This window comes from Pseudopodoces humilis, chromosome 2 (genome assembly GCF_049639895.1).
Source record: "Pseudopodoces humilis isolate 2021_Gansu_Grassland_sample_001 chromosome 2, ASM4963989v1, whole genome shotgun sequence".
Lineage (NCBI taxonomy): Eukaryota > Metazoa > Chordata > Aves > Passeriformes > Paridae > Pseudopodoces > Pseudopodoces humilis.
The window spans coordinates 98,597,732-98,625,604 of NC_142201.1; the positions used below are offsets into that span (position 1 = coordinate 98,597,732).

Consider the following 27,873-nt stretch of genomic DNA (forward strand, 5'->3'; position numbering starts at 1 on the left):
ACTGTGAGACGTGTGCCATGATCAAGCAGGCCAAGCGGCTGAAGCCACTATGGTATGGTGGGCGGTGGTCCAGATACAAGTATGGGGAGGCCTGGCAGATTGACTACATCACACTGCCCCAAACCCGCCAAGGCAAGCACTACGTGCTCACAATGGTAGAAGCCACCACTGGATGGCTGGAAACCTACCCTGTGCCTCATGCCACTGCCCGTAACACCATCCTGGGACTTGAAAAGCAGGTCCTTTGGAGGCATGGCACCCCTGAGAGGATTGAGTCAGACAATGGGACTCATTTCAAGAACAGCCTTATAAACACTTGGGCTAGGGAACATGGCATTGAGTGGGTGTACCATATCCCCCACCGTGCACCCGCTGCTGGAAAAGTTGAATGGTGCAATGGCCTGCTTAAAACCAGCTTGAAGGCACTGGGTGGGGGACCTTTCAAGAACTGGGAGATTAATTAATTAAGTAAAGGCCACATGGTTAGTGAACACCCGAGGTTCCACTAACTGAGCAGGCCCTGACCAATCTCAGCCCTTGGGAACAACAGATGGAGATATGGTTCCAGTGGTACATATGAGATGTATGCTGGGAAAAACTGTTTGGGTTAATTCTGCCTCCAGCAAAGACAATCCCATTCATGGGGCTGTCTTTGCTCAAGGACTGGGTTGCACCTGGTGGGTGATGCAAAAGGATGGAGAGATCCAGTGCATACCTCAAGGGGACCTTGTTTTAGGGTGAACTACCCATGACACTGTGCTTGTATCTCTATCTGCATGTACATATGTTTATAATTAAGGTAGTGGATGTTTCTATGCAATTTAAGGGTGTGAAAAATGAGGTTCACTCTCCTGATAAATTTTAAAAGGTTTAATATAAACAAAAAGACAATACAAGACAAAGATAATAAAGCAAAGGATTAAAATGACTGGGTGCTTGGCACTCTGCCAAGAGCACACCTGGTGCTTTGGAAACACCCTTTATAGAGAATTTGTACGGTATGGACTGTATGCATATTCAAATTTTCTAGGAAATGTTTTGCATGGGTAGTCCTTGGGTCAGCCTTTTTAGAGCATGCGCATTTCTTGACTTTGTGGTTATAATTTCTCTCTTATCATCTTTTGATTTGGGCTTGGGCTTCTTCATCCACAGGCAGTAAGTGTTGATAGCAGCCTGGGCCCCATCATCTGTTCACTGGAGGTTATGCTGCCCATTCAGACAGGACTTAACCCTAACACCTAAATTCTAGCTAACAGCAGGAGAAAAAGACATAGCAAAAGCTATTCTAACATTATACATATAACATTCTTCTTAATACTTGCGAAAAAGCCAATATCACAATATGTATTTATAACAAAGGCTTAAAATCTGATGTAAAATGTTGGTATGGGAAAGAATTTGAGGTGGATAATGTTGGGGGTTAGGTGTCCTTCCTTTTGTTCCTTCTCACCTATAGAATTCTCCCTGTTAGTTGGGGGAAACCTAACTGCTGCTACTTATTGGGTGTTTGAGAACACAAAGCATTTGTCTGGGCCCAGGGGAAAGGGGGGCACGTAAAAGGGAGGGTGGGGGCAGCTGCGGTTTCTTGTTCTTGTTGTTCTTGTTCTTCTTCTTCTTCTTGTGGCTCTTCTTCGTCTTCTTCTTCCTCTTCTTCTTCTTCTTCTTCTTCTTCTTCTTCTTCTTTGTCTTCTTCTTCCTCTTCTTCATCTTCCTCTTCTTCTTCTTCCTCTTCTTCTTCTTCCTCTTCATCTTCCTCTTCTTCCTCTTCCTCTTCGTCTTCCTCTTCTTCCTATTCTTCCTCTTCCTCTTCCTCTTCCTCTTCCTCTTCTTCTTCCTCTTCTTCTCCTTCTTCTTCTTCTTCTTCTTCTTCTTTGTCTTCTTCTTCCTCTTCTTCATCTTCCTCTTCTTCTTCTTCCTCTTCTTCCTCTTCTTCTTCTTCCTCTTCTTCTTCTTCCTCTTCGTCTTCCTCTTCTTCTTCTTCCTCTTCGTCTTCCTCTTCTTCCTCTTCTTCCTCTTCCTCTTCTTCTTCTTCCTCTTCTTCTCCTTCTTCTCCTTTTTCTTCTTCTTCTTCCTCTTCTTCTTCTTCTTCCTCTTCTTCTTCTTCCTCTTCTTCTTCTTCCTCTTCCTCTTCTTCTCCTTCTCCTTCTTCTCCTTCTTCTCCTTTTTCTTCTCCTTTTTCTTCTTCTCCTTTTTCTTCTTCTCCTTCTCCTTCTCCTCCCTCCTCCTCCTCCTTCTCCTCCCTCCTCCTCCTCCTTCTCATCCCTCCTCATTTTCCTCCTCCCTTCTCCTCCCTCTCCCTCCTCCCCCACCCCCTCCCCCTCCTCCACACCCCCTGTCCTGCTGGGACATCCTGCAGTGCCAGCCACCGCCGCGGAGCTGCTGATCCACCTCAGCCACCAGCCCAGGATCTCAGCTCATCCCTGCTGTTCCAGCTGAGTGTTCCTCAGAGCCCTGCAGGAGCACCGGGACTGACTGCCCGAGGGGTTTGTGAAGCAAAGCCTCTCCTCCATCCCTTCCCGTCTCGGCCGAGAAGGCTGTCCCGGGGTCCCTGGTTCTGTTTTGTTGTTAATGCTGTAGTTATTGTTGTTTGTGTGCCTTGTTATACACACTGGTAAAGAACTATTATTCCTATCCCCAGATCTCTGCCTGAGAGCCCTTGATTTCATAATTATAATAATTTGGAGGGAGTGGGTCTATATTTTTTATTCCAAGGGAGGCTTCTGCCTTCCCTAGCAAGACACCCCCAAAAGTCCACTTTACTTTTATAAAATAAGAGCAGGAAGATTTCATTGGGATTTTCCTCCTTTTGTTGCTTTAATGCCACAGGGTACTTAGGGATAAATTTAAGCTGTGCAGTGGCCAGTTCTCTGGATTTCTCTCTAAAATTCCCTCAGCTATAGTGAAGGCAGGTGAGCACAGAAGACTTGCTAACACATTTTTCTCATTAAAACAAAAAAGAGTGTTAAGCATGTAGGTACATCAATCTCACAACAGGTGGGCTGGTTGCTGATCTGTTTTAGGAAGAACAAAAAGCAGAAGGCTGTCAGAGGGAAATTTAAGTGATTTAAGATGCAGTGATTGATCCTAGGAGATAGAAAGAAAGGTAGAAATAAAGGTAGTGGTAAGGTTGAAATTTTGTTGAAAAGCCAAGAGGCTTTGGATAGTTAGTTTGGATAGTGAGTTGGCATGGGGAAAAGGCTGCACTAAATCAAACACAGTGATGGGGAAGGTGTCTCCAAGCACAGCTCCACCCATCTGGTAGAGATACCACCCTGATCTCCGGACACCAGCTAAACATCTGGTTCGGGGAACTTTGTATTTCCACAGGTCAAAAGGCACTCCTTTGTGCACCCAGGTATTGAGACAACAGGACTGGTAAGGTTAACATATGGTGAGCCTGGGATGAGCCGGGAAACCTGCAAACATCACCTGCTTGCTTAAGACAGTTTAGTAGTAAGAGGAATGGTGGATTTGTCCTTACAAAAAAGCTGTGGGTCTGCTGGTAAATAAAACTAGCACTGAGAGATAAAAGAAGCAATGAGATGGATTCCACTGATGGATGAATGGAAAAAAGATATTTGCCTTTACAAACAAGGTGTATGTTTGCTGAGAAATGAAACTGGATATTGAAAGATGAAAGAGACAATGGGGAAACACCATAAATTCAATAAGAATTAAAAATTAAGAGGGAGGACTATAGATTAGAGGGGAATCCTAGGTATCAGGCATTCCGGGAAGTCTGTACCTCTCAAGTACCTCAGCCAGTGGGGAAAGAAAGAGGGACATGCGGCCGGGAAATTAAGATAAAAAGGAGGCTGAGTCCTCCAAAAATTTGAGAGACCCCAGGGGAATGCCCCATGGTCACTCCCTTTATTCTAATAAATTAAAAGGACTCCTCTGTCTCCTTTTTGGACATAAACCTCTGGTGTTTGTGGATTAATCTTCCTGACAGTAGCATTGCTCCAAATATTCCCACACATCTGTCGCTTAAATAAGACTGAGTTTCTGGGTTTATGTGGGCATCTTTGTAAATTAATTTTGGCAGGGTGTTGAAATTGTGGTGTTTGCTTTCTCCTGTGAGCAATCATGGCTTAAAATAGGAGATCTTCTAGAGTCTGGCAAGATAAATATTGCAGCTGGTATGAACAGTGTATGAACAGGTGCATGTGAATGAAAGCATTTGAAGAAAGAGCAGGCACCGAATGTCCTGTATTGATCATTAAGAATGCTGTTTCTAATTAATCAGACTGGGAAATGGGTTGTTTCTGCCAAGCCTGCAACAAGGTCTAATAAGTTTTCCCTGCTGTAGTTTTATCAGTGGAAGACCCTAACTGAACAACAGAAAAATGGAGTTTTTTGAGATTGAAAAACATCTTTTTGCCTGGTTTGGACTCCTACTGCCCCTTCTCCTCCCCACCCAACAGGAAGGTAGCAGTGAAAGCAAAGGACCTATCCCAGTTAAATATGAGAGCCCAAAACAATTTATTACTGGGCTGTTATGAATACTCTTGAGGAAAAGGTTAACACTGGGTGTGTAAAGCGCTCGCTGTCGACCCCAGCTCCGCCTGTAGGACAAGGACCGTGACGTGGCGTGGGAACCGCCCCGGGCTCTCATTCCGTCTTTCTCTCCTCTTCCATGTACTTGGAGCAGCCATCCCCTCTCACCGCCTTCCCCGGACACATTCCCAGGTGTGAGGAGGGTTTCGGGGGCTGCCCGTGGGTGCCCGGCAGCGCTGCCCGGAGCGGGACCCGCCGGGGACGGAGAGCTGGAGCCGCCGCCCGCTTCTCGCATCCCCTTCCCCTGTCCTTCCCAGGCGGGAGCGTCCTCCGGGTGCCGGGCTCGGTCGGCAGCTGCCTTCGGAACCCTGAGTGACTCCAGGAGGGTGAGAGTTTCTTTGAAATTAAAGGAGATTCCCAGAAAGTGGCCGGGGAACGATTTGTCCAGGGAGGGACAATCCAGTAAAGGATTTGAGCTTTATTTGCTCCAATCTTTAACGACTTTTCTTTTTTCCTTTTTTTTTGTTTTTTCCTTCCTCTTCTGTTTGTTTTGGGTTTTGTTTCCCCACCCCCTGCAGCACCCGTGTTTGGGGTTGTGACTTAAAGGGACTTTTTTCTTTCTGTGCCCGTATAGCTACTGTGTCATAGCTACACGGTATAGCTTTGTTCCTCATTGTGTGAATTCTTGTAGCTACCCCGGCTGTGTGTAGAGGTGCATCAGGGGCTTTAAAGGGTACTAAAGCAGTGAAGCAAAGAATTGTTATTGAAAACTCTTCTTGCCTGCAAGTGTGGTACATCTTCCACTGCTTTATAAACAATTCTGGGACTCGACGGTTTGTTTGCTATACTGGCCCTTGATTTCTGCATGCTTCTAGAAATATTTATCTGAATTTCTTATAGCCACACTCAAGTACCTGACTACACAAACTTTTTTCAGCTGGGCTTGTTGCTGATGGGTTTTTGTTTCCTGATTCTAGTCATAACAGCTTGGTCTCTGTTTGTTCTTGGTAACTGGAGAGTTGTATCAGGAGTTGTTTCAGCACAGTGTGTTTAAAATTTAAAGGCAGGCTACTGGTTGTGGGTGTATGCAGCATGTATGCAAGTTTGCTGGCAATTTGTTTTTAAATATTTTTTTCTTCCTCATATTATTTATTTATTTAACAGCCCTCCTTTTTTAACCTCTATAATGATTTTCAGTTGATTGTCTCTCTTATTTTTTGCATGTTATCAAAATCTTTAAAAGGTTGGGCTTTGCTTCCATTCTTGACATAAGATGGTCCCCAGATGCCTCAGCTAGTTTTGCAGGCATTGGCAAACAAACTCAGCAGTGGGTTCAGTATGTTACAGAGGTATTTTTGGCAAAATAATGTTTCTGCTTGAATATAACACCAACTTCAGTTCCAGGCAGGTGTACAATTCAGTTGTAGGAAATAGGGCAATAAGACTTGTCAAGTCTTGCTGAGTGACCACAGAACTATTTTCTTTTTCACATAAGAAATCTACAGGTAATTTTTGCACCCTGAATGTACAATATCACCAGAAGACAATCTATCGTGTCTCCTTGTCTTTCTTTAGGTGAAGCAGGTTTTCTCTTCCAAAATGTCTTTACAAGTTCTGGTTTTGTGTTTGACATATTCTGGGCTTGGAAAAGCAAACGGTAAGTTGAATTTCCTGAAACCTGCTTCAAATTGTTTGGGAACCTGGTTTCAGCTTTGTGAGGCTTCTACAGAGTAAGAGAAAAAATAGGTGAAATACAGATAGCTGGTGCTGTTTGACTTACATAACTGAGACAGAGACTTGGAGCTGGTAGTTGTGACACAAAACCTCCCAGAGCAGCATTTAGAGATGGGAGGGACAAGAAGCATCCCGTATCTAGAGTGACACTGGACACCATTGTTAACCTGAGTTGACAGCTTCCAAGATTGGGGCATCCCTAAAGAACTTCCTTTCCTCCATCTCAAATGCACCATGAACTCTGAAACTACAGTTCAGAAAGCCTTTTAAAGACATTTTGCTGTTTACTTCTCTGATAATGGCTTGGTGTGTCCTTCTCTTATGCATTCAATCTTCCTCTAGCTCTAAGGAAACAAAAATTGAGTATTTGCTGAGAATAGGAAGTCATAAGCTGATTTAGTAAAACTTAATATACTAATTAACTGTATTAATTATATAATTAGTATATATGATAAGACTACAGAAATAGGTAAGTCTTTTTGTCTTTTAAGAAGTTTAGAAGAAAGCTATAGCCTCAGCCAATGTAAATCAACTTCATTCATTTCTAGAAGTATGCTGGAGATGGATTTTTTTGTAGGGAAAAACCAGAGAAGCAGTATGTAACTGAAGGAGTTGTGTCTGTGGGTAATCCAGGCCTTAGAATCAACATTAGGCTTCTGAATATGTGATGTTTGCCCATCTCATTAACTGTTTACTGTCATTGCAGTGCTCCCACAGGAACACAAAAAAGTGAGGATGGGCGACAGTGCGACTCTGAGCTGTGCCCTGACAAAACCCATGGATGTTGTGCAAGTGACATGGCAAAAGGACTCAGAAGATTTCCATGACAACACACATGACAATATAGCTACATACAGTACAAGTAACGGATTGAAGATTCACAAGCCCTATGAAGACAGAATGAATTTCACAAGTTTGGAACTCAACAAGACAAGCATAACTTTTTGGGTCACTAGAATGGAGGATTCAGGATGTTACAAGTGTGTCTTCAATGCTTTCCCTTTGGGCCCCTTCTCAGCAACCACCTGCCTGAGTGTTTTTGGTGAGGTTCTCTGCAGGGATATGTCTCTAGTGAAATAAGAGGTGTTTCCTCACCCGCAGTATTTTCTTGAGCTGATTCAAGAACTGCAGTGATAGTGGCATCCCTTGGTGGAACATGATGTATAAACAGAGCACTACTGCTGTGAGCAAAACTCTGGGGGTCATATTCAAGCCTACTGTGGTTGTTTTGGCTTTTGTTTGTTACTCCTTGAAGCAGCAGCTGAAAATCAAGGAGTGGAATATTTGTAAGTCATTGATCAGCTGGAGCTTGGGCAAACCAACATGGCCCATTGCAGTTTCCTTTTGGTGCAAGCGCTTGGCAGTGCTGTGAGCTGCTCTGCCAAACCCTACCATTGATAGGGGATTACCAGATAGGACCAAGAAATTATTTTACTTAACAGATTATTTTAAAATAATCCATGCTTGGATTTCAGATTGAGTGAAATCTTAGGGGTATACAACTTCAGTATGGGGGTATTGAGTCATGGAGGGGACCTGACCTAAGGAACTCTTCTGTGAATTGAGTAAGCTTTGCTCTGATTCATAATGGTTAGACTGCTACTACTGCTTATGACCAGGTGCTCACTGTGGTGATAACTTTTCTCATCTGTGTGTTTGAAGGTCTTAATGCATCTGTCCATCACAACATTTCTGAAGGTCATTTGATAGCCATCTGTAATGCTGATGGCTTCCCAGAGCCCACAATCACCTGGAACAACCTGTTCGATTCTACTCCTACACAGAAGATAGTCAAGCACAAAAATGGGATTGTGTCCATCACGAGTAAACTGGAAATCTACAACATTCAGAGCATCAAGGCACAGGATCTGACCTGCAGAGTAAACAACACAGATGAAACATTTGAATTGCCTGTGAAAATAGGAGAAGGTAGGTGAGCAGTAAACAAGCAATTTGTTAGCATTCTCTTGGCCTCCATGTTGTGCAGTAGCATTATTTGGATAGGAACCTTCTGGGAAGGGGAGGGAATGAGAAGTGTGTATGTCAGGAAATCCTGCTTGCTTTCATTGTTTTCTTTCAGGTAATAAATAATATATTGGAGTCATATCCAAGAGAGGAAAAAAGGCAGACTAATCACCTAGAGAGATATGGGGTTTAGAGGCACCGTGCATTTTGCAGCAAGTTGAACTAAGGTTCCTATGTAGACCTTCCTAATTACTTCTAACAGCCTAAAAATAAATATAGATATGTCATCTGATATCTATGAGTAGAAACTCTATGGGTTGCTTCATGAACTCAGAAATTTTGAAATTCAAAACAGACAGCCTCTGAATCAGATGTTTCAGTTCAACTTACTCTATGTTTTGTTGTATTTAACCAGTATATTATTATTTAGTTTCTCTGATTTTTTCCTAAGGCACATGTCCACTGCACTAATGGTCAGGGAGGAATAGTACTTTCAGGATCAGTTGAAGATTCAAACATTTGGTTTATACAGAAATTTTAGATACATTAATGTAATTTATCAGTGTCTTGTAGTGTTAATTTATTTCTTCTTCCAACATTCTGTTCTGCTTATAAGATTTTCACGCTGTTTCTGCAGATGAGGAACAGAAACATTAAAAGCTGAACTACCATTCTTAGTTCATACAGGAGCACTGACTTGGGCAATTTAAACTTCACATGTCTCAGTATCCAGAGCCTTAAATTGAAGACCACTTGTAAATTAGCAAGACAGAAAAAGCTGCTTGTAGCTGTGGGTTAATTCTGAAATTACATGCTCAAGAAGTGATTGTTATTGGAATACTAGTAAAGAGCAGTATCTGATTTTTAATATCTGCTCTCTGAACATCTAAAAGCAATTAAGTTCTTCATTCTCAATTACAATTCTGAAAAAGCATATTACTTTTTTTGTCCTGTCTCAAATATTTTGTTTCACTCATTTAAAAACAAAATTTATATCTCAGAAAGCAGAAAATTAAGACTGTTGTTATTTCTTGCTAAGTGGATAAAAAATCAGCTAACAACTTCTTCTTTAGACAATCTTATATTTTAGAGGACAAGAAGTTCAAATAACTAGTTCAATGTGTCTTTATTAAAAGACATAGCAGTTTTAGCTTGAGTCAAATAGATTTCAAGTCATTCAATTTTCCAGCTAATGTCAGTGAAATGAGCCTTTGTATAACATTCTGATTGATAGCAGTCAAATGAAGTGGCTAATGTCTAACCAGGGAGGAACATTTATATTCGGCTTTGGGTAGAGCTGTTTGCAGGCAGCAAAACATAGCTTGTCTTCTTTTCTTAAAATTAATGTTGCCTTTTCACCAGTGGTAAGTGTTTAAAAGTAAAAATAATAAAAGTCCAAGCAAACAAAAAAACTGTTCTGAAAGTGTTAAGACTTGTATGAAGTTCTGCTTGTGTATATATGCCAACCACTCTATCAGCTATGGGAATGGCAGTGTTCTTTGCCATGAGCACATCTTGTCTTCACATTTTCACATGTGGGCAAGTAGTTTGTGTTTGAAGATATACAGGTTTATTCTCTCTTTTGAGCAATTGCTGCTTTCATTTATCTTAGCAATACTTTTAGCCATATCAGAGGAACCACTGTCATTAATCAGACATCCTCTTGGTTCATTTTGCTTCTTTTCCTCAATAAACTAGATTAATTTGCTATGGGTGTTTTATTGTTTTGTTTTCACAGAAAAGGGATCATCATTGCTTTGGCTGGTGATTATTGCGGTGTTTCTTGTAGTCATCACAGTTCTGATTCTGATTACACTGTTCTGGAGGAAGATCCTGTGCAGGAGGAGTTGAAGTGGTGAGTCACCAATGAGTGGAAACGTGGTTTTCCTAGAGCCCATAAGGAGGTCTGATCATCTGAAAGAAGAATGAGACTTTGTTGGAATACCACTGGGGGTATAAGAGTGTCATATTGGACAACTCAATAATAATAAATAATAATAGTAATATGTTTACAGTTTTTAGAGGTTGCCTCAGTTGTGTGTAAGTTTAAGAGCTGTTGTCCCATCTGCCAAGGGACAATCCAAGGCTGAAAACTGTGAGGGAAGAATCCAAGCAGAGCAGAACATGCTGCTCTTGGTTTGCTTTGAAGTAGCAGTCTCAGCTAAGGTAATTCACTTATCTTTCACATCTTCTTGGAAGCCCACAAAGTGTAGCATGCTCAGATAATTTTTGTCAGATGAAGTAAACACTGGAGAGAAACCCACTCATGCAGAGCAATGTCCCCTCAGGGGAAGCATTTCTCCACTGGTCACAGCCCCATCTTTGTATTTTTTAAGCTAAACTGGGTAATATGATGAAAAAGTGTGCTCAAATTTGGTACATGAGTGTGCTTCCTAATGATGAATTAAGGAGAAGTTGCAGTTAGTGTAATGTCTCTGAGTGTGTAATAACCTGGTCATGGATCAAGTAAATGATCTGGTCTTAATTAGTATTAACAATGAACAGAAAAAGACCGGGGGGGGTTGGGTTGCTGCATGGGACAGGACAGGGGGGACACCATAAGATTCAGAAATCACAGAAATTTGATGGTCATTGGCAGTTTCATTGTTGTTTAACTAAATCCAAACTCCATGTCTGGATTTAAATTCCACTAATATATTTAGAAACACCAGCACATATTCACCTGGCTATTTTGATACCTGCTTCAGGGCAATAATGCAATATAAACTAAAGAAATGTTTCAAGGAGTATTACACCTGTCTATTGTGAACTTAGATCTACAGCATCAACTATGAAGAGGGTTTGACCTAATGAATCTGCTACTGCCAGAGACAAAAGTCTTCACTGGGAAGAAAGAGAAGCGAACAGTCCTTACACCCCACAAACAATATCTTAATTGTAAAATGTATGTGAGACTTTCATTGATCCTATAAACAATTCAGAAGATAAAATTTCTTATTGAATTTTCAGACCAACCTGGAAGTTAAAATGCAAGGAGTCTGTTCTTAAATAATGCCTTTTAAAGCATCAGAAGAAAAAGATTAAATGCTCACGAAAGATGTATCTTTACTCTACAACTACCATTCCAAACACAAAAGAGCTTGTACTAAGCATTACCTTGAAGGAGAGACCTTGAGGTGGAGGTGATCTGATAGAGCTTTGGGATCACCCCCTAGAGCAGATCTGAGACTGACCAGGAAAAGAGAGTGACAAAGAGCACAGGTGCTGCCTTGCAGTGTTTTGAAGGCCTTTCATTGCATGGCAGATGAGAACCACGCTGGGATGTTGTGTCTGCACTGAGGCCCAAAGCTGGACCAGTGTCACTTAGTGAGACACTGCTTGACAAGACCAGGTTGTTCATGTTTAGAGCAGGCAGAGGATATTAACATGTCCTAGCGTGATTCTGGCCTTGGATATGAGTGGTTCCTTGGACAATGACCTTTTGTGTGTTCAGCGATAGTTTGTAACAGGGCCATCCCCAGCAGGCAGCGACAGCAGGTTTCTTACACCCTACACCACATGCTAGGAATTGGGCTTGGAACCCCCCAGGCTTTTTCTGTATCCTTGTGCCATGACATGGGTCATGTGAGACATGATTTTCTTCTGCGGAGACACCACTGTGACGCACAGCAACAGAGCCTACATGTTATTTGGGAAACTGAACAGATCCCACTCCCCTGCCTTGTAAGGAAAGTGTAAGACACAGAAAAGCATTAGTTTCAACTGAAAGCACTGGGCCTCTTTTTCCTTAGCTAAAGGCTCAAAGCTTGAAGTCCCTCTGTGTCTCCAAGAGAAGTGGGGTCTCTTGTCCTGCTGCCTGGGAAAACGTCAAGATTCCTGGCCCCAGATTTATGCCAACATGTCACCAGGTCAAGACTTAACATAAATCCCTGCTCAGTGGGGCAGAGGGTGTAAATTAGATGAGCAGTGTCTAGTACTGGGTGTTTGCTGAACCAAAGTTTATCAAGAAAAGCAGGATTTGAATGACACCCAGTGTTTGTGTTCCTTCCTATTTTTCATGGGTCTTGATTAACTCTGATGCCAGGATGTGACTTCTGCAGCGAGGCTGTAAGGCGTTAAGTCTCCATTCTGTTAATGTAGTCTAGTTTTTATCAGCCACAGTCTGTATTTTTTCAGCTGCTCTTTGGTCCTCAGTTTCAAAAATGTAATGCACTGACCTGGATTGGTTTTGAATAAAGGCAGCATTACTTTAGCCAGAGTAATTTTGACCAGCTGATCATATTCCTTCCTACAGTGACCACCTTAGAGAAGTGTCTGTCTTCCAAATTTACATCTGTTTCCCTGGAGTCATCATTAATGATTTGTTGTAAAACTTCAGTGGTGGTGCAGTTTGATCACCCTGTCACCGTCTGATTTTTTTTGTTGTTTTTATTTTTTCCTCCCAGGATGCTCTTTTCTGCAGGTGGCTAAGGGTTCTCACAGTTCATCTTGTATATGGTTCCATGTATGTGTCACTTTCCTGGCCATCCTTAGAATACTAAGAATATCTTGGAGCTACAGTAATTTTTAACACTATATTTACAGTATGTTACCATTCCACAAGTTCTATGATGAGGAAATCCCCTAAACTTCTTAGCTTTGGATCCTAGTGTGGCTTTGTTGTGACTTGTTTTTTTCCTTGATCATCTGTAAAATATGTTTATGCTGTCTAAAGCGTTGGTCATAGCTGGTTCACCCAAAAGGCAGTAACACCTTGCAGAGAGCCCTTTTCTGGTTTTATCCTCGCTTGTCCTCAGACTGGGTGGAATGAGGAGCAGTGCCTACCCACAGACTTTTGGACATGCTAATGTAACAGCACAATAGAGAGCTAAAAGCACTGGCTAGAGAATACCAGGATCTGTCTGGGGCTTTACTACTCCTTTTCCCTCTGCACTAGATAAGAAGCACAGCCTTTCCAGGCTTGTCAAGATGCTGTTTTTAGAGTGAAACAGTAGTTTTTCATCTGGGTGGCTGGGGAGCCTTCTCTGACAAAGTTTCTTCAGAGTGTTTTTGCTTCTAAGAGTATACTTAGGTTTTGCTTTGCTTTTCTGTCACTGTTGGACATGAAATGATTCACACGGCCACAGCTCAATGTCTGATAGGAAAAAGAGAACGATTTATTCCATGGTTCCAGTATTTATAGATTCTCAACAACGACCAGGGATTGGATAGTCAGGTTACCACCTTCCCAACCATACTGGTCGTGAGAAATGTCCATCAAAAGACATTTCTTTAATGGAATGTATAAACATCTATGTTTATAGTTACTTCCCTGGGAAAGTGGCTAGAAACTATGAAAACAAGATCAGAAGGTTTAATTCTCAGGGTGACACTTTTATTTTTGTTGTTCCCTTCCTTTTCATGGTAGATACTTGGGAATCAGGTATCTGGGGCTGAAAGTTGATGGCCGAGCCCTCAGGCATTTTTGCCTTGTATACCAGTTACAGAGCATACATACATTTTGGCTCTCCCTGAAAATATCCCAGGTGAAGTGTCTTCACAGCATTTATGGGTAAGTGACTTGTTTGGAATCAAACTGAGCAGCATCTGGGGCAAGTGCTGACGCACAAACTTTGGAAAACTCACGTCTCATCCTCTACCAAGTAGGGAGGCAACCCCAGCTGTGCCTATCACTCGATGTAAATGCAATGAGCAGGCTGCAAAGAATCACCAGTCATAAATTCTCCCATGCCTGAAGTTTCTTGGTGCTGCTCATCTGATAAAAAGTTAAATCCTTTCATTCTCTACTCAGCTAATAGAGCTTAACTGTAGAGCACACTGAATTAAAGCAGTCCAGTTAAGAAGCCAAGTGCCTGGGTAGAAGCCAAATAAAGGCTATTAGCCTGGATAAATCCTGTGACTTACCTGTCATTTATGTGTCCTCATGTGAATGCTTTCCATAGCATCACTTGCTTATTTCATGGCTTGCAGGATACTCATATTTCAGCCTGGCCAATTAAAAAGCTTTACAGTTAATTCTCAGGATGTATCAGTCTGCAGGGGGATAAAATTCCACGCATACGTTTCTTCTGGGGGCTTGTGGTAACCTGTGAGGAAAGACTCCTTCACAAAGGCATATAAAGGACAGAATTGTTTCTTTTGGGTTTGGTTTTGTTTTTAAGAATTGGTATGTTGATCTCTCTTGGGTAGCTTATGTGGGTTTTGCCATGTGTAAATCTTCAGAAATATTCAAATAGCATGCTAGTGTTTAAAAATACTATAATGAGGGGAAAAAAATGGGGCTTGTAATTAAGTAGATATTATGCTGAATAGATAAGAAAGCTGGATAGAATAGGTTAACCTGGAAGAAGAAAACTTGAAGAGTCACAGAAGAAAAGACTAGGCCAGACCAAAAATTCCATTCTGCAGAAAGCACCAGCACAGAAATGTGTTTTTCCTGTTTGGAAATCAAAACATTCGGGTTCTCCTTCAAGTGGAGATTTTATGGAACTCGGATGCAAGCAGCACTGCCTTTGCCTCTTAGTGCTATGGTTTACCTGTCAAGGTGGAGTTCAGTCAAAGGTTGGACTTGATCTTAGATGTCTTTTCCAACCTCACTCTTTCTACAATTGTTTGTCTCAACACAACCAGCTGTCTGTATTCCAAAGAAATGCTGAACCTCAGTGTGCTCAATATGTTACACAAGTACTCCAAAACAGGTTCAAAATACCTCTTTGACACAAGCTGGAGATCACTTAATACCCTGAATAGGAGTTTAAGAATCCCTGATTGTTACCTTTTGAATTTGATAGTTGCTACAAATAGTGTAGAATCAGGTCTGGTAAGTGTAAAATAGCAGCTTGGCTGATCAGCTATAGTATGTGGGTATGAGAAACCCAAATTTTGGTGGCCAAATATGTCGTGGAAGGCTGGGAAATAAGTACTATGCAGGAATTCCAGGTTTTGGGAATCTTTATAAGAGCAAGTACTTGGTTACACTTTTCATTGCCTTGTTGGTAGTAAAGATAGTAATTCTGGAAGAGCCATTATAGCAGTACTCTCTGTCTATATTCACTTTGGGGAAAGGCTCTGTTTCTAAGCTCTAGCTTAAAAATTACAACAATTCTTATTTTGTCTTATGACTTGGATTTGCTTTGACATCTGGTTTTCTTATTAGCAACAGACTCAGTAGTTGAGAAAAATATAGTAGCAGCTTGGTTTTAGGAGAATTTTCACAATAATATTTGCAGAGAAGACCATTAAATACCAGACTTTCAGATTATAAACTTGGGACATAACCTCTTTTTTGAGGCAGATGGATATAACACACTTCCTCTGCTTACAGAGACAAATGGGTTTCTGGCAGTCATGTCCCAGCTGGCAAGGCTCATTTTAGAGTAGTCTTGGTTTCCTCTCAAGTGTGGCTTTAATGGGAGTAGGAGATTATATTGCTCCTATTTTGAATTCCTGCAAAATAGCAAAAAATATGCAGTGAATGTTCAACAGCCTCTTTCCTTTACCCTTAATACTTAACCAAAAAAACCCCAAACCCAAGCCAACTAACCAAACAAAAATCCCAAAACCTAAAAATGTCACAATGTAAAAAGAAGTATAGAGAAACAGATCTAAACAGAGGTACTGAGGGGCATAATTAAAAAAATAAACAACAACCTCATGACAAAAATGTCAGTGAAGGGGTAATTCCGCTGTCAGGCTGCCCATCAGGTTTCCTTCAGATATAAATGTTTTGCAACTCAAGTGAAGATGTTTTCTGGGTTTAATCACACTGTTTGCAGACAGCTCCTGTTCCCAAGTAATTCCACCTAATTTTCTGCTCACTGAAATGTGCCTGACAGTACCCTCTGGTCTGTATCATAAATAGAGGGAGGATGGGCACACTTTGCAAGCTTTCCACGCTTAAGTGCTACCTGTTTTCATTGTGAAAAACAGGGACAGCTGGTGTTTTGTTTGCTTTTCCTGATATGTTTTGCTTAAAAAACCATGTTTCTTATCTTGCTTTCCATTTAGTACCACCCGGAAAAGGGAGTGGAAGAGGAGGGAGGTTGAAGGTCACATGGGTGATTCCTGGTCTCCTAGGACATGGCTGGGTTTTTGTCTGGAAGGATGAAATAAATCCTGGTTTGCTACTGACAGGATGAAAGTAGTGCTATAGGAAACATCTTTGAGTTTGTCCTGCACATCTAAAGGGAAGGCATTGAAGTCTATGCTACTTAAGCACAAAGCCCTTTCTTTGCCAACAGGAAGGCTTTCAGTATATGTGACTAGTAAAATTTCTGTCCTGTGCATCATATTTGTGCTCATATTTCATCATGAAGTAATTTTCTGGTCCTTCCTTTTCCTTTTCATTCCAACAATAGGGCTTTATATATAACCAGAAAATAAAATGTCTGGCAGCTGAAAGGGAGAACAAATAGCATTCCTGTAATACGTGAACAGTTTCCTCACTGTTTCAATTCCTCATTCACTTCCTTGCTAAGAATTATTTATATTCGCAATTACAAAATACTTTACAAAATACTTTGTCAGAATGCAAGGTTATTAGATAAGGAACCTCTTTCATATTCCTCTACATGAAAAGTAAAGATGCCATATATTTTATTATTGTCTTCAAAGCCATGTAAAGGTAGTGTTGTAAACTGAACCTCAAACAAATTAAAGACATTATGAAATATCAAATTACTTATATATGCAGTATATGTGTATTAATTAATTATTGGTGTGTTATTACCAGTGAGGAAAGTTGGTTTACTTTTCACAGTTTAAAAATCCTTTCAGAGCTTTGTATATTCTTTATATCATGAATTCCTCAGTGTGTGATTTCCAGAATTAAAAAAGCAGGGAAATTGTTCACCACAGGGTGGGTTCGTCACTGTTGCTCCCCAGTTTCCCCACTGTGCATTTCACTTCCTCCTGTCCAGCAGCAGCTACACTGCTAAGCAAAGCCTGAGACAGAAACACAAGGGCCACAGCTCATCCTTTCCTGGGGCTGTTTTTGTGTTTTCTAGGATCCTTGAGGATTTCTGTCCATCTAACAGCTCATTAGAAGTCAGCAGCCTGAAGTCAGCATTACACATAGTGACTTGACTCGCTGGAAAGAAGCAACAAAAAGAGGAGAAGACATCATGTACGCTGCCCTATCTGGAAGCTGAGTTGATCACTGAAACAACTAACTCAATGTTTGTTATCTGGTCTAGGTCCTTAATCTTAAAATGTAGGACTGGAGGGACCACTTGGTCTGCTGCTCCACAGAGGAGGAGATTTTTGTCAGGCAAAACCTTCTTTGCCCATGCCACTCTTGGTACTGCTGCTGGGCAAAATGTGTTTGTCTTCTTCCAGCTGAGTTTTGAAAATGTCCATGGATAGAAGCTCTGCAGACTCTCTGGGGGATTCTCTTCCAGTCCTTAATTGCTCTTCCTCTCTTGAATTAGAGAGGGATTAAATTTTTGCCAACACCTGTCTGCAATTTCACTTGCAGCAACTCAGAGTTCACAACCTTCTTCCTGTCATCTGATTTTCCTTCTCTTATCCAGCTGTTCCAAATCCTTTTTCTGTCTGGAAAGACCTACTGGACTCAAAATCACAGGACTCAAACTACGCCAGATTTGTCAAAATTATTGGGGAAGAGCAATAGGTCTCCAACAGGTGACTGAATAAAGGCAGTAGCAGCCACAGTTTGGAAAGAAGAATTGTAAGTAATTTGTATAATATATAAGTAATTTACTTTACTTGATTTTTTTCTAATCCTAGAGTGTTTTCTTCTGTGTTATCTGTGGTTTTTAGGGATGTGTGTGGTGGGGTTAAATATTTAAGTGAGGAGGGGGTGGTAACAAAGGCCAGTGGTGGAAAGCATTGTCTTCTCCATCTTTCTATTAATACCCTATCCTACTCCTTGCTGAGCTGCCAAAAAGCATGGATTTCATCAATAGTTTTTGTGCTCACCTTATGCACTGTTCAGAATAGTCTTCCCCGTCTTCATCCATTTTTATTGTGTTTTTTTAAACACAGATAAATGGCTTAGCTGGCCAAAAGTCATTATTCCATGGCTGGAGCACATTGGATGGGATGTCACACGCTGAGCTCGCTGTCCTGTGCCCCTACTGTGGCTGCAGTGGTATCAGCTGGCAGGTTTACAGAGGCTGAGCTTACTGACTTGTCATGCCTTTGGTAGCAGATAAAGACACTATTGCACTATTCTTAGGAGCTGGACCTAATTCTACTCCTGTCCCAGGCTGGATTGGAGTTCCTCTCCTGACATCCCAAGTTGCTCATCACTGCCAGCCGAAGCCTGCTGATCCAGCCATTTCCAGGCTTAAAGTTCCAGGTGCTTGGCCCCCTCTTGCTGGCAGCAGCAGGGTGCTCAGGAGGACCATGCACTCCTGGGCATTTCCCTGCAGCTCCTCTTTGTGAGGGGTTGAAGGCTCCAGGTGCCCTCTGCTTCTGTGCTTGTTTTAGTTGGGACAGAGTTGTTATCTTGATACAAGTTAGTATGAGGCTACCTTTCCAACTCTTCCCTTCCTTCCTGGGCACTGTGTGGTTATTAGTTGCTGGCTGGGGTTAAACCATGACAGCCTCTGAGCACCTCCACAGGGCTCTGTGCCTGCCCCACAGGGCAAAGACTGCTAAAAGCAAGCCTACCTCTGGGTGTTCCTTCCTAGTGGCACATTTTACTGACAGGATAGACAGATGGGAGGATTGCAGGGGGTCCTCTGGTGACCTTTTGTTCAGCTGATGAATGCTACTGTTCAGGGTGCTGTTTCTCAGTCTTCCTTCTGTCTGGATGTTTGTCGTTGTATCAGGATCACTAACAGTATGCTCTTTTCTTTTGGCTTTGATGAGCATTTGTTTGTGCATCTGAAACAATCCATCTTACCAGAGTGTGTAGCATTTTGGATTGTGCCTTTTATGTCATATGTTTACTAAGAGTACAAACTGGCCAGCTGAAAAATCAACAACAGAGATGTAAAATTTAGGACAGTGTTCAGAGAGAGTATTTTGCTGGTTCTCGAGCAGTGGCCTCTCCAGAGCCTGGTAAAAAATCTTCATGTCTGTCTGCTTGTGTTCTTGAGGATGTGAGGAGGGCTGTTTGCTCTGCTATTGTAGGTGCAATATGAATTATTTAATTGTACATTTCACTTTTTCTAATTACCAAAACAAATCTGTTTCAACCAAAAGACCAACTGGTCTTTTTTTTTTTTTTTTTGCTTTTCCCCCTACTTGTTTGAGATACCAGAAATGTGTCATTGCAGTTTGGGCTTTTTAATAGTTTTGATTTATACTTTACTTCCTTTCTGAACAGAAAAAGGCAGTTCATAGGGCTTTTAAGGTGTTTTGGGGTATTTTTTCCTTTTAAAATAAGGTTTTGAGCAAAACTTTTGAGATAAATTTACAGAAATATTTTTTACCAGAGCAGGTGCAGTTGAGTTCAGATTTGAAAATAACTACAGTCAATCAAAACAGTGTATTCTGTATTTTTGCTCTTATTGTCTGTGTCATGTTTGTTGCTTAATTATTTTTTATCTAAAATTACATGCTCTACTGATATATTGTCTGTCTTGTTTTCTGTATTTCCTGGATGAAAAGAAGTCAAATAAAGCAAATTTGAACATAAGGCCACATGATTTTTTTCATTTGTAGAACAGTGCTTGTGAGCTTTTATAAATCAATGAGAGAAGTATTACACATGCGCTCTAAGTGTATGAATAATTCCTTTGGGGAAAAGCAGTAGTGACCCAGTGTACTCTTTAATACATGTGGCCTTTTGAGATTAATTGTGAAACCACAATAATTTTTGTTTCTCATGACATCAACTTGCACTTTTCTTCTTAAAAGTTGTGGTAATGAGAAACTTGAATATAATTAAAAGGATGTGTCAATGCTACTTGGCTCCCTTGAGGAGCCAAGTGTCATGGGATTGTGTCCTAGATCTGAAAGGCTTTATTGCTTGTCTGAGCTATATTTGTTGGTGAAATACAATAGTCAGTGATTTCCAGAGGTTTTCCAGAGACTGCAACATAAACTTTTTATTTTCTCAAGGATACAAATGGTTGCTGGTGATGCTTCCTCCTGGATGCTGGCCAAAAGTGAAAGTCTTTATTGCTGCAATACCTCACTCACCCTGAGTGACCTCAGAGAGGGTCAATTTAGATTATGTATAAGGAAGAAGCATTTTACAATGAGAGTGGTAGAACACTGGAGCAGGTTGCCCAGAGAGATGGTGGATGCCCCATCCCTGGAAACATTCAAGGCTGGATGGGGTCTGAGCAACATGGTCTAGCACAAGATGCCCCTGCTCATTGCCGGGGGATTGAACTAGATGACCTTCTGAGCTGCTTTCCAATCCAAACTCTTCTATGATTCTAAGAATCTGACACTCTTAGATCGGGGAAAACAGCCAGAAATGCTGCTGCCCTGAGCACAGAACAAACTCTGGAGAAAAAGCAACGTTTGCCATGCACAAGAGCAGAAGGGCTGCTTGCTTGGCCTAGGAGCTCCTGGCACAGCTGGCTCAAGTGCTGCTTAAGCCACCAGTTGTGGGGTGGTTTGGCATTTAAGGAAAGAATTGGGAGTTTTTCTGGGAGAAGCTGCTGGGAGCTTCCTCTGTGTCTGAGATTAGGCCAAGAAAAGAGATACAAGAAAAAAGGAAAAAAAACAGTCCAGGGAACTTGTCTGTCTAAGCTAGTTAAAAACTAACTAACAGCAAAGGAGAGCTCTGACCCGCTGTCTGTCTGTGCTGCAGACAACACAGTCCAGGAACAGGATGTGGGGCAGTGAGGGCTCTTTCTCAACACAAACAACGCGCTTTTCCTTTCCCTCTTCGCTATCAGAGCCAGCCTTAAAGGTGCAGAACTTAATATGTAACAAACAAGGTGATTGGGGATACCAGTATCATAAAGTCACCCCAGGACAAGTTGCAAGGTGGGTTGTGCTGACAGAGCAGGGCAAGAACCAAACAGTGCAGGCTGAGGTGGTTCAGGCTGGGGCTGAGGTATGGTGGCAGTGTTAAGTGGCCTTAGAAAGAGTAGGTTGGCCACCCTTAACTTCACAAAATATTGAAAACATTCTTCACAAAACATTTGCAGAACAGCATGTTTCCTGAGGGAAACCACAAGGTTGCTGCAAAATCCATAAAAGGTTGATTTTTTGGCTGGCAGCCTCATCCTAGGGACCTGTCAAAATGTTTGCTTTAGTTTTCAAGTCACAGTGCATTGTTTAATTGCGACAGCTGTCTCCTGTCTTTGTGTGCTTTTATCCCTGACGTGCTCAAGGATGTCATTTCTCTGAATTGTCTTGAATTGTGCTGACATAAGGGACAGGAAAGTAAAGTGTCTGTGAGAGATAACAATTTCTACACATGGATCAGCGGGATGCAGAGAGGGTCTTCAAACCACCAATACGCAGGGTGTATTTCAGAGGAATACAGGGTTCCTGTGAAAGATGAGACTTGAAAAAATAAATAAAATGATCACTTCTCATCACACTGGGACTTATCCTTTTTTGCCTTGCCACACCTACCGCCCAGCCCAAGGTCAGACAGCTGCTCCAGCTGCTCTGAAGCAGTGAATGCATGCTTGTTTTTTTTCCTTTATCCTTTTTTCACTCTTCACCAACCCATTAATTTTGCCTCTGCACTTTGTTTCCAGTTTCCAAGTCTGAGAAGTAGGCTTGGGATGCTTCTGGGTGACTTTTACAAATCATATAGTTGCCATGTGCCTGCCTGCTTCACTTCTGTGTCTCCCAGCTGCTGCTCTGATAACTAAAATGTTGTTTGCTTTGAAATCATAGTGGCAGCTGCTCTCAAAGGCTGCTGCACAACAAGATGTCAGGGAAGGAAACTAAGCTAGAAGCTAAGAGGATGTATGGTGGGGGTTTGCCTGGATTTTTTTTCCTTAAAATGTATTGAAGTTAGGGGCAGAATCAGCACATAACAAGAACTTGCATCTTGATGACCAGTATTTCTTCATTCAGAAAGGCTTAAAAGTCTTTCAGGTTCAAGTTGAAAGCAATTAAATTGTTTTTTGAAGACCATATTTAGTGAGCATCCTGGGAGATGGTAATAAAGTGAATTTGGTGCTTTGAGTCACTCTGCCTGCAAGAAGGAAGTGTGGCCACCTGGACAGGCAGAACTGGGAAATAAAGAATAGGATTGTAGCCCCAGCCTTACTAATCGGAGTTTCCTAGAGGAAAAGGAGGAGACAAAGGATTAGTATTACTAATTACTAATTTCAGTCTAATAAATTATTTTTGGAAAACAATGTCGCTGAGTGTAGTGGTTGACAAAAGAAAGTTTCCTACTTCTCACTTGAAACAGAGGTTAAGCAGGCTGGTTCTTGCTGATAAAGTATGTATCAGGCAGATTGTTCTGGCAAGAGTTTGTTAATGTAATTTGATAAAGAAACACACAGTGAGAGAATGATTTATATTTTATTTTATCCACTCCTAAAGTGGTCCTGATTTCAACTTCTTTCCTCCTGATTTTGCCCTTCACTGTTCAGGCTTCCCTGATTTATTGTTCCTCTTGGTCCTGGACATGTTCCTTCCTGATCACCTTTGTTCTTTGCAAAGGACTTGGCCTGAAGCTATTTTTTTTTGCTTATGTGGACACACTCTCCATCTGATTTCCTTCTTTCCCTCTCTGGTACTCAAGTGTTCACAACAGCCACTCCATCACTGAAAGGTGTTTCCATCTTCCTGAGTCACAGTAACCAGAAAGTGAAAATAGCTCCTGTGAAAGTTTGTCCTTGCTTCCAAACCAGGAGGCAGCCCCTCAAGGAACGACAACATGGACATCAGTAGACAGACCTAGGGAAAATGTCCCTGCTCCTGTCTGTCTGCAGGAGCTCCACAGAGCCCAGATCCTGGCCACACACTGCCTGGAGCTCATGTGGAGCCCACTGACGTGTTCACCTCCCTTGCTGGGCTGCATGCTTGTCCCATCAAAATGTACAGAAAAATAAAACGTGCAACTGGGGGCCTGAGTAACATGATCAATGTCTCAATGTGGAGTAAAAGGAAAGTGTACTCTCACCACTGTTATATGCTTTAAGTTTAATTCCTATTAAGCAGCTGCTATTTCAGCTAACAGACCCTATGTAGGGATGATAAATTTTGGCATTCTCTGGCATCCTTTATCATTTCACAGCCCGGGACAAGACAGCTCAGTTGGTCAGAGCATGGTGCTAATAAAGCCAAGGTTAAGGGCTTGATACCCATATGGGCCGTTCATTTGAGAGTTGGATTTGATGACCCTTGTGGGGTGCCTTTCCACAACTCAGAATGTTGTGTGATTATGTGATAATTTTGAAATTCACTTAGTAGGTCTTGTTTCTTTTCAGGACTAATTAACCTGGCAGTGAGAACTCTGTGATGATGAGAGCAGCAGTAGGAAACTTTATTAGGCTTTGATGGAAGCACAAGAGAATACTTTCTTGGACAGCATGGAAGACATAATGCCGGGAATGAGAGGTTAGAAAACTTTGGATGAGAGAAAGCTGGCTTGTTTCCCTGACAGCTCTCAGTATCCCAGAATAGAGTGGTTGCACTGGTGAGATGAGAGAGAGCTGTGTGTCCTGCTCTGGCTCCAAATTATGTGCCTGGAGTCAAGTAGCTACTTGTGCTGTTGTCTGTGTGGAAGAACAGGATTGGAGTTGAGTCAAACCAAGGTATATGTGTTTTGTTTGACCTGAATTGATGGTAAGATCTCAGATGAATTATTCAGCAATGTTTTTGCACTTAGGTACATAGTGCTTCCTGGGATTGATATTTTAATTTTAGAATTTTCAGGGAGTTTGTCACAATGTTATTGTCAATAGGATAAGAGTCCTGTTGGCCAGGGTTGTTCTGTAGTGAACAGTTCCCCTCTCTCACTGCCCACAACACTCCCATCTCTTCCTAATTTGCAGCTGAGAGTCCTAGCTTCTAAACTGATTCGGGTACCAGAGGAGCTAAATCTTATTGCAGCATGCAGCAGTAATCATGAGCTGAGATCCTTTTCCCATTTGCTTCACTGGAAAGAGGATTTGTTACTCTGCCTGCACTTCCCAGACATGTTTTGGTTCGGCTGCCTGTCAGAACTGCAGTGTTTGTACAGTGGCAGACTGGCCACATGAGCAACTGGAAAACTGGAATTGGAGAACTTTAGTTCCTTGAGTAGGTTGGCTGCTTCCTAGACAAAAGCTGAGTGTTCCCTGGAAGAGCAGAAATCCCAGTGCCAAGGAGGAATAAAGACACAAATTAATGAGGTTTACATAGGAGCTATTTAAATGGTGGTCTACCAAGAATGAGAAGCATTGAGGGGGAATCCCTCCAGTACGGTCCTGTCCCCTACAAATCAGTAAGGAAGCAGAGCTAGCGTGAAGCCCTGTGATGGACATACAGCATCAGGTTATAGAGGTTACTCAGCATGGCCTTGTCTAACTATCAAGGCTGAGGTTTTTGCCGCAGTTTCCCAGCTGGATTTCCTCTTAAGTGCTTTTTGGTACTGTTCAGGATGATGGGAAATCCGGACTCTGAGTCTCCAGACACATTTCTCTTTGTGCTGTGCAGACCAAATTTCTCTGAGAAATGTTGGTCTGATATTAAATTTGGAAAAGATAAAACTCTCCACTGTGTGTGGAGTTGTGCCTAACAGTCCATATAAAGAGCTTATTATGCCTTTATTTTTTGTTATGTAAGTAGCACTTCCATCTATGGGAATAATCTCATTTCCAGTAGGAACTGTGTCTCTGCTGGTGACCCCAATATTTTTCCTCTCCCTTCTGACACAGCTTTCCATGTTAATCTAGCCAATAGAAAGAACCTAGGGGTAAAATTAACCCTAGAACACTGTATGGGCACCCTGAAAAATTGTCATGCTAAAAACAGGGAACACAGAGCCATTGAGAAAGATCAGATGTGGAAATTGTGTCCTGGGGTGACTTTATGATACGGGTATCCCCAAACGCCCAGTTTATGTTCTATATTAAGTTCTGCACCTTTAAGACTGGCTTTGAGAGCTGGGGAAGCTGAAACTGCTGGAGGCTGATGGGAGCCTGTTCTCCTGGCCAATAACTGGCAATTTCTGAGAATTGACAGTGGTTTTGACCATTGAAAAGAGAGATCAACTTGTCAACACCACCTTAAGATGTAAGCCTGGGAATTTCTGGCTCTCTTTGGTTTCTGGGTTCTTAAGAGGTAACAGGGCTATGGCTCGGCCTCCTCACCCACACCCGGCCGGACAAGGCCGCAGAGTGTGGGGTGGGGAGAAAAGCGTAACTGGCCAGCCTGACTTGGTGTGCAGTTTCTGCTGCTGAACTGAAACCTGACACCATGAACATCTGCAGCTTTTCTAAGACTTTGACTATTTTACTACCTGGATGAGACTTGCAGATGAATCCTTTTTTCCCAGAAAGAGGGGAAGAGAGAGGGAGTGAGCAACATGTAAGGAGACACTATAAACTATCAGAGACAGTGAAGAAAGGAACTAAGTTTCAGAGGGGGAAGAGGAATAAGGAGATGCTTTAATAAGCTGAAATATTTTTCTGTTAAAGCTATGGAGATGGGCAGTAGTGTTCTGAAAAAAACCCTTATTAATTCATGACAGAGTATATTGGGAGGAATGGAGTATTTTAAAGTGTAGATTTTGAGCAAAAGGTGGAGTAATTGTGATCCTGTGAGATGCTGGAACGGGGGGGGAGAAGTAAAAGTTGAAGATTTGTGGCCTTTAAGAGGCAAAGAGAAAACTTCTGCTTCCCGAGAGGTTCACAAAAACAGATGAAGATAACTTTTGCCTTTGAATAACTCATCCTTAAAAATGACATCCCTAGACTCATAGCCCATAACACACCTCAGAGTGATGTGAACTGGGAGGAGAGAACTGATGGCAGAATTTCTGGGCAGCTGGCATCAGAGAAATAGAAAGCTATGAAGAAAATAGTTTTCTTGTGAAAAACTCCGTAGATTAGCAGAAGAAGACTTTTGTTTCTCTACAAAGACTGATGAAAAGACTATAGCAAGAATTGGGACTGTTGTAAACACCAAAGTTGTTTTTTTTGTCTCTATGTTGTCATGTGAACAAGGGAATGGTTGGGTAGTTGGGGGAAAAAAGGGTTTTCTGGAGGTTTTATTCTGGTTTCTTATTCTTGTAGTTATGTTAATAAACTTTTTTTGTTCCTTTTAAGTTTTAAGCCTGTTTTGCTCTTGTTCTAATCCATATCTCACAGCAAGAAATAAGTAAGTTTTCTGGTGATTTTTTAGTTACTGCTTTAAAACCGTTCTGCTTATGTAAACCATTCATGACAAATTGTGAATGGTTTACATAAGCAGCTAACTGAATCAACTGGAAGACATTTCTGTTTTCCTGGAAACAATAATCAGGATGTTTTCCCCTTGTGTTTAAAATGAGGTTTCTGCTGCAAGGTCTTCCCCTCTCAAATTTTTCAGTATTAGTTGAAAAGTTGGTATTTTAATATAAGAGGGAAGATATTCCTGCAAACTGCACAATTGTTTCTTCTGTTCTTTATGACCTTCTTAAGTCTGAAAATTTGAGAGGTTAAATGCTAAAAACTAGGCATGAACTTATTTTCTATCAGCCTAATTTGTACTATGTGGATAAGAGGACAAATCATTTAACATTAGCTGTTAATCCTCTGCTCTGTGGCTTAACTTCACTCTTGGGGTAGCACAAGAGGATTCAGTTTAATATCCTTGCTTTGTGTGCTTGTACTTTGCACAGTGTGGCTGTTTGGATGGTGTGTGTATATCCATGCCATTATGGAGTGGGCTTGGGCAGGCACAGCTTTCATGTAGATAAAATTTTGTATTTCTAACTGGTTGAATTGGTACACATTTGTTAGCCTTTCCTGCTGAAATATTTGTGAGAGTTTTAGAATTAGAAGCATTTCTATCCTTTGGAGAAAGTAATTGGCTTGGAGCTGTTTCTCAGAGTAAATTCCCCTGAACAGACATTTGGAGAAGTGGGTCTGTTTTTATCACCCTGTCCCAGAACACTGTCTGGTTTAGTTCAGATTTGGCATGATTTAGCTATTTACAAAGCATTCTTTTCTGCTGGCATACACATATATGGTGCATTCTATTTTTGAAATTAAGAGTTTACTCAACATTTATTATTACAGTGTAAATAATGTCCAGTCAAAAAAAGAAAGTATTACGACATCTCCACTGCCAGATCTTTTGCTTCCAAAAACAGGGAAAGTTTCAACAATTGTGGATTTTTTGCTCTTCCCACTGAAATAGTGGAAAGTACCTTCTGTGGAATAAATAAATATTTTACAAGAGAAGTATTTCAAGGTTTAATAAGTCTTTCAGTTAAAGTGTTCCTTAATGTTTTATTTTACCTTTATAAATTACTATGAGCTGGTTTATGTTAAGGGATAGATAGCTTGTGAACAACCCTAAATAATGTAAAATTCTACATCTTCAGACTCTAAATTGCTGCTCTAGTTGAAGATAAGAGACCACAGTAGAGGGAAAATAGAGAGCAATGATTAGGATGTACAACAAACCAAATAAGCTTTTCTGAGACACTGTGTAGAGGTTTGAGAATGCCACTGGGAAAGGAGATTCATAAAAATATGGAATAAAAAATGAATCTATAACTATAAAAAATATTCATATATATTTATGAGTTTCATTAAAATATAAAATAAAAATATGAATTCATAAAAATGTTAATCTCCTTTCCCAGTGGCATTCTCAAACCAGTAACTATGTGGAAATGGA

General features: G+C 41.3%; 1 protein-coding gene across 1 annotated transcript; it reads left to right on the plus strand.

Annotated features, from left to right (window-relative positions):
• Positions 1-4,604: 4,604 nt before the first annotated feature.
• Positions 4,605-19,765, plus strand: LOC102105245 (OX-2 membrane glycoprotein-like). Its single transcript, XM_088052132.1, has 6 exons — positions 4,605-4,883; positions 6,073-6,154; positions 6,938-7,273; positions 7,894-8,160; positions 9,935-10,051; positions 17,163-19,765. The coding sequence occupies exons 2-5, from the start codon at positions 6,097-6,099 to the stop codon at positions 10,045-10,047; spliced, it is 774 nt and encodes a 257-aa protein (XP_087908258.1). The 5' UTR covers positions 4,605-4,883; positions 6,073-6,096; the 3' UTR covers positions 10,048-10,051; positions 17,163-19,765.
• Positions 19,766-27,873: the final 8,108 nt, after the last annotated feature.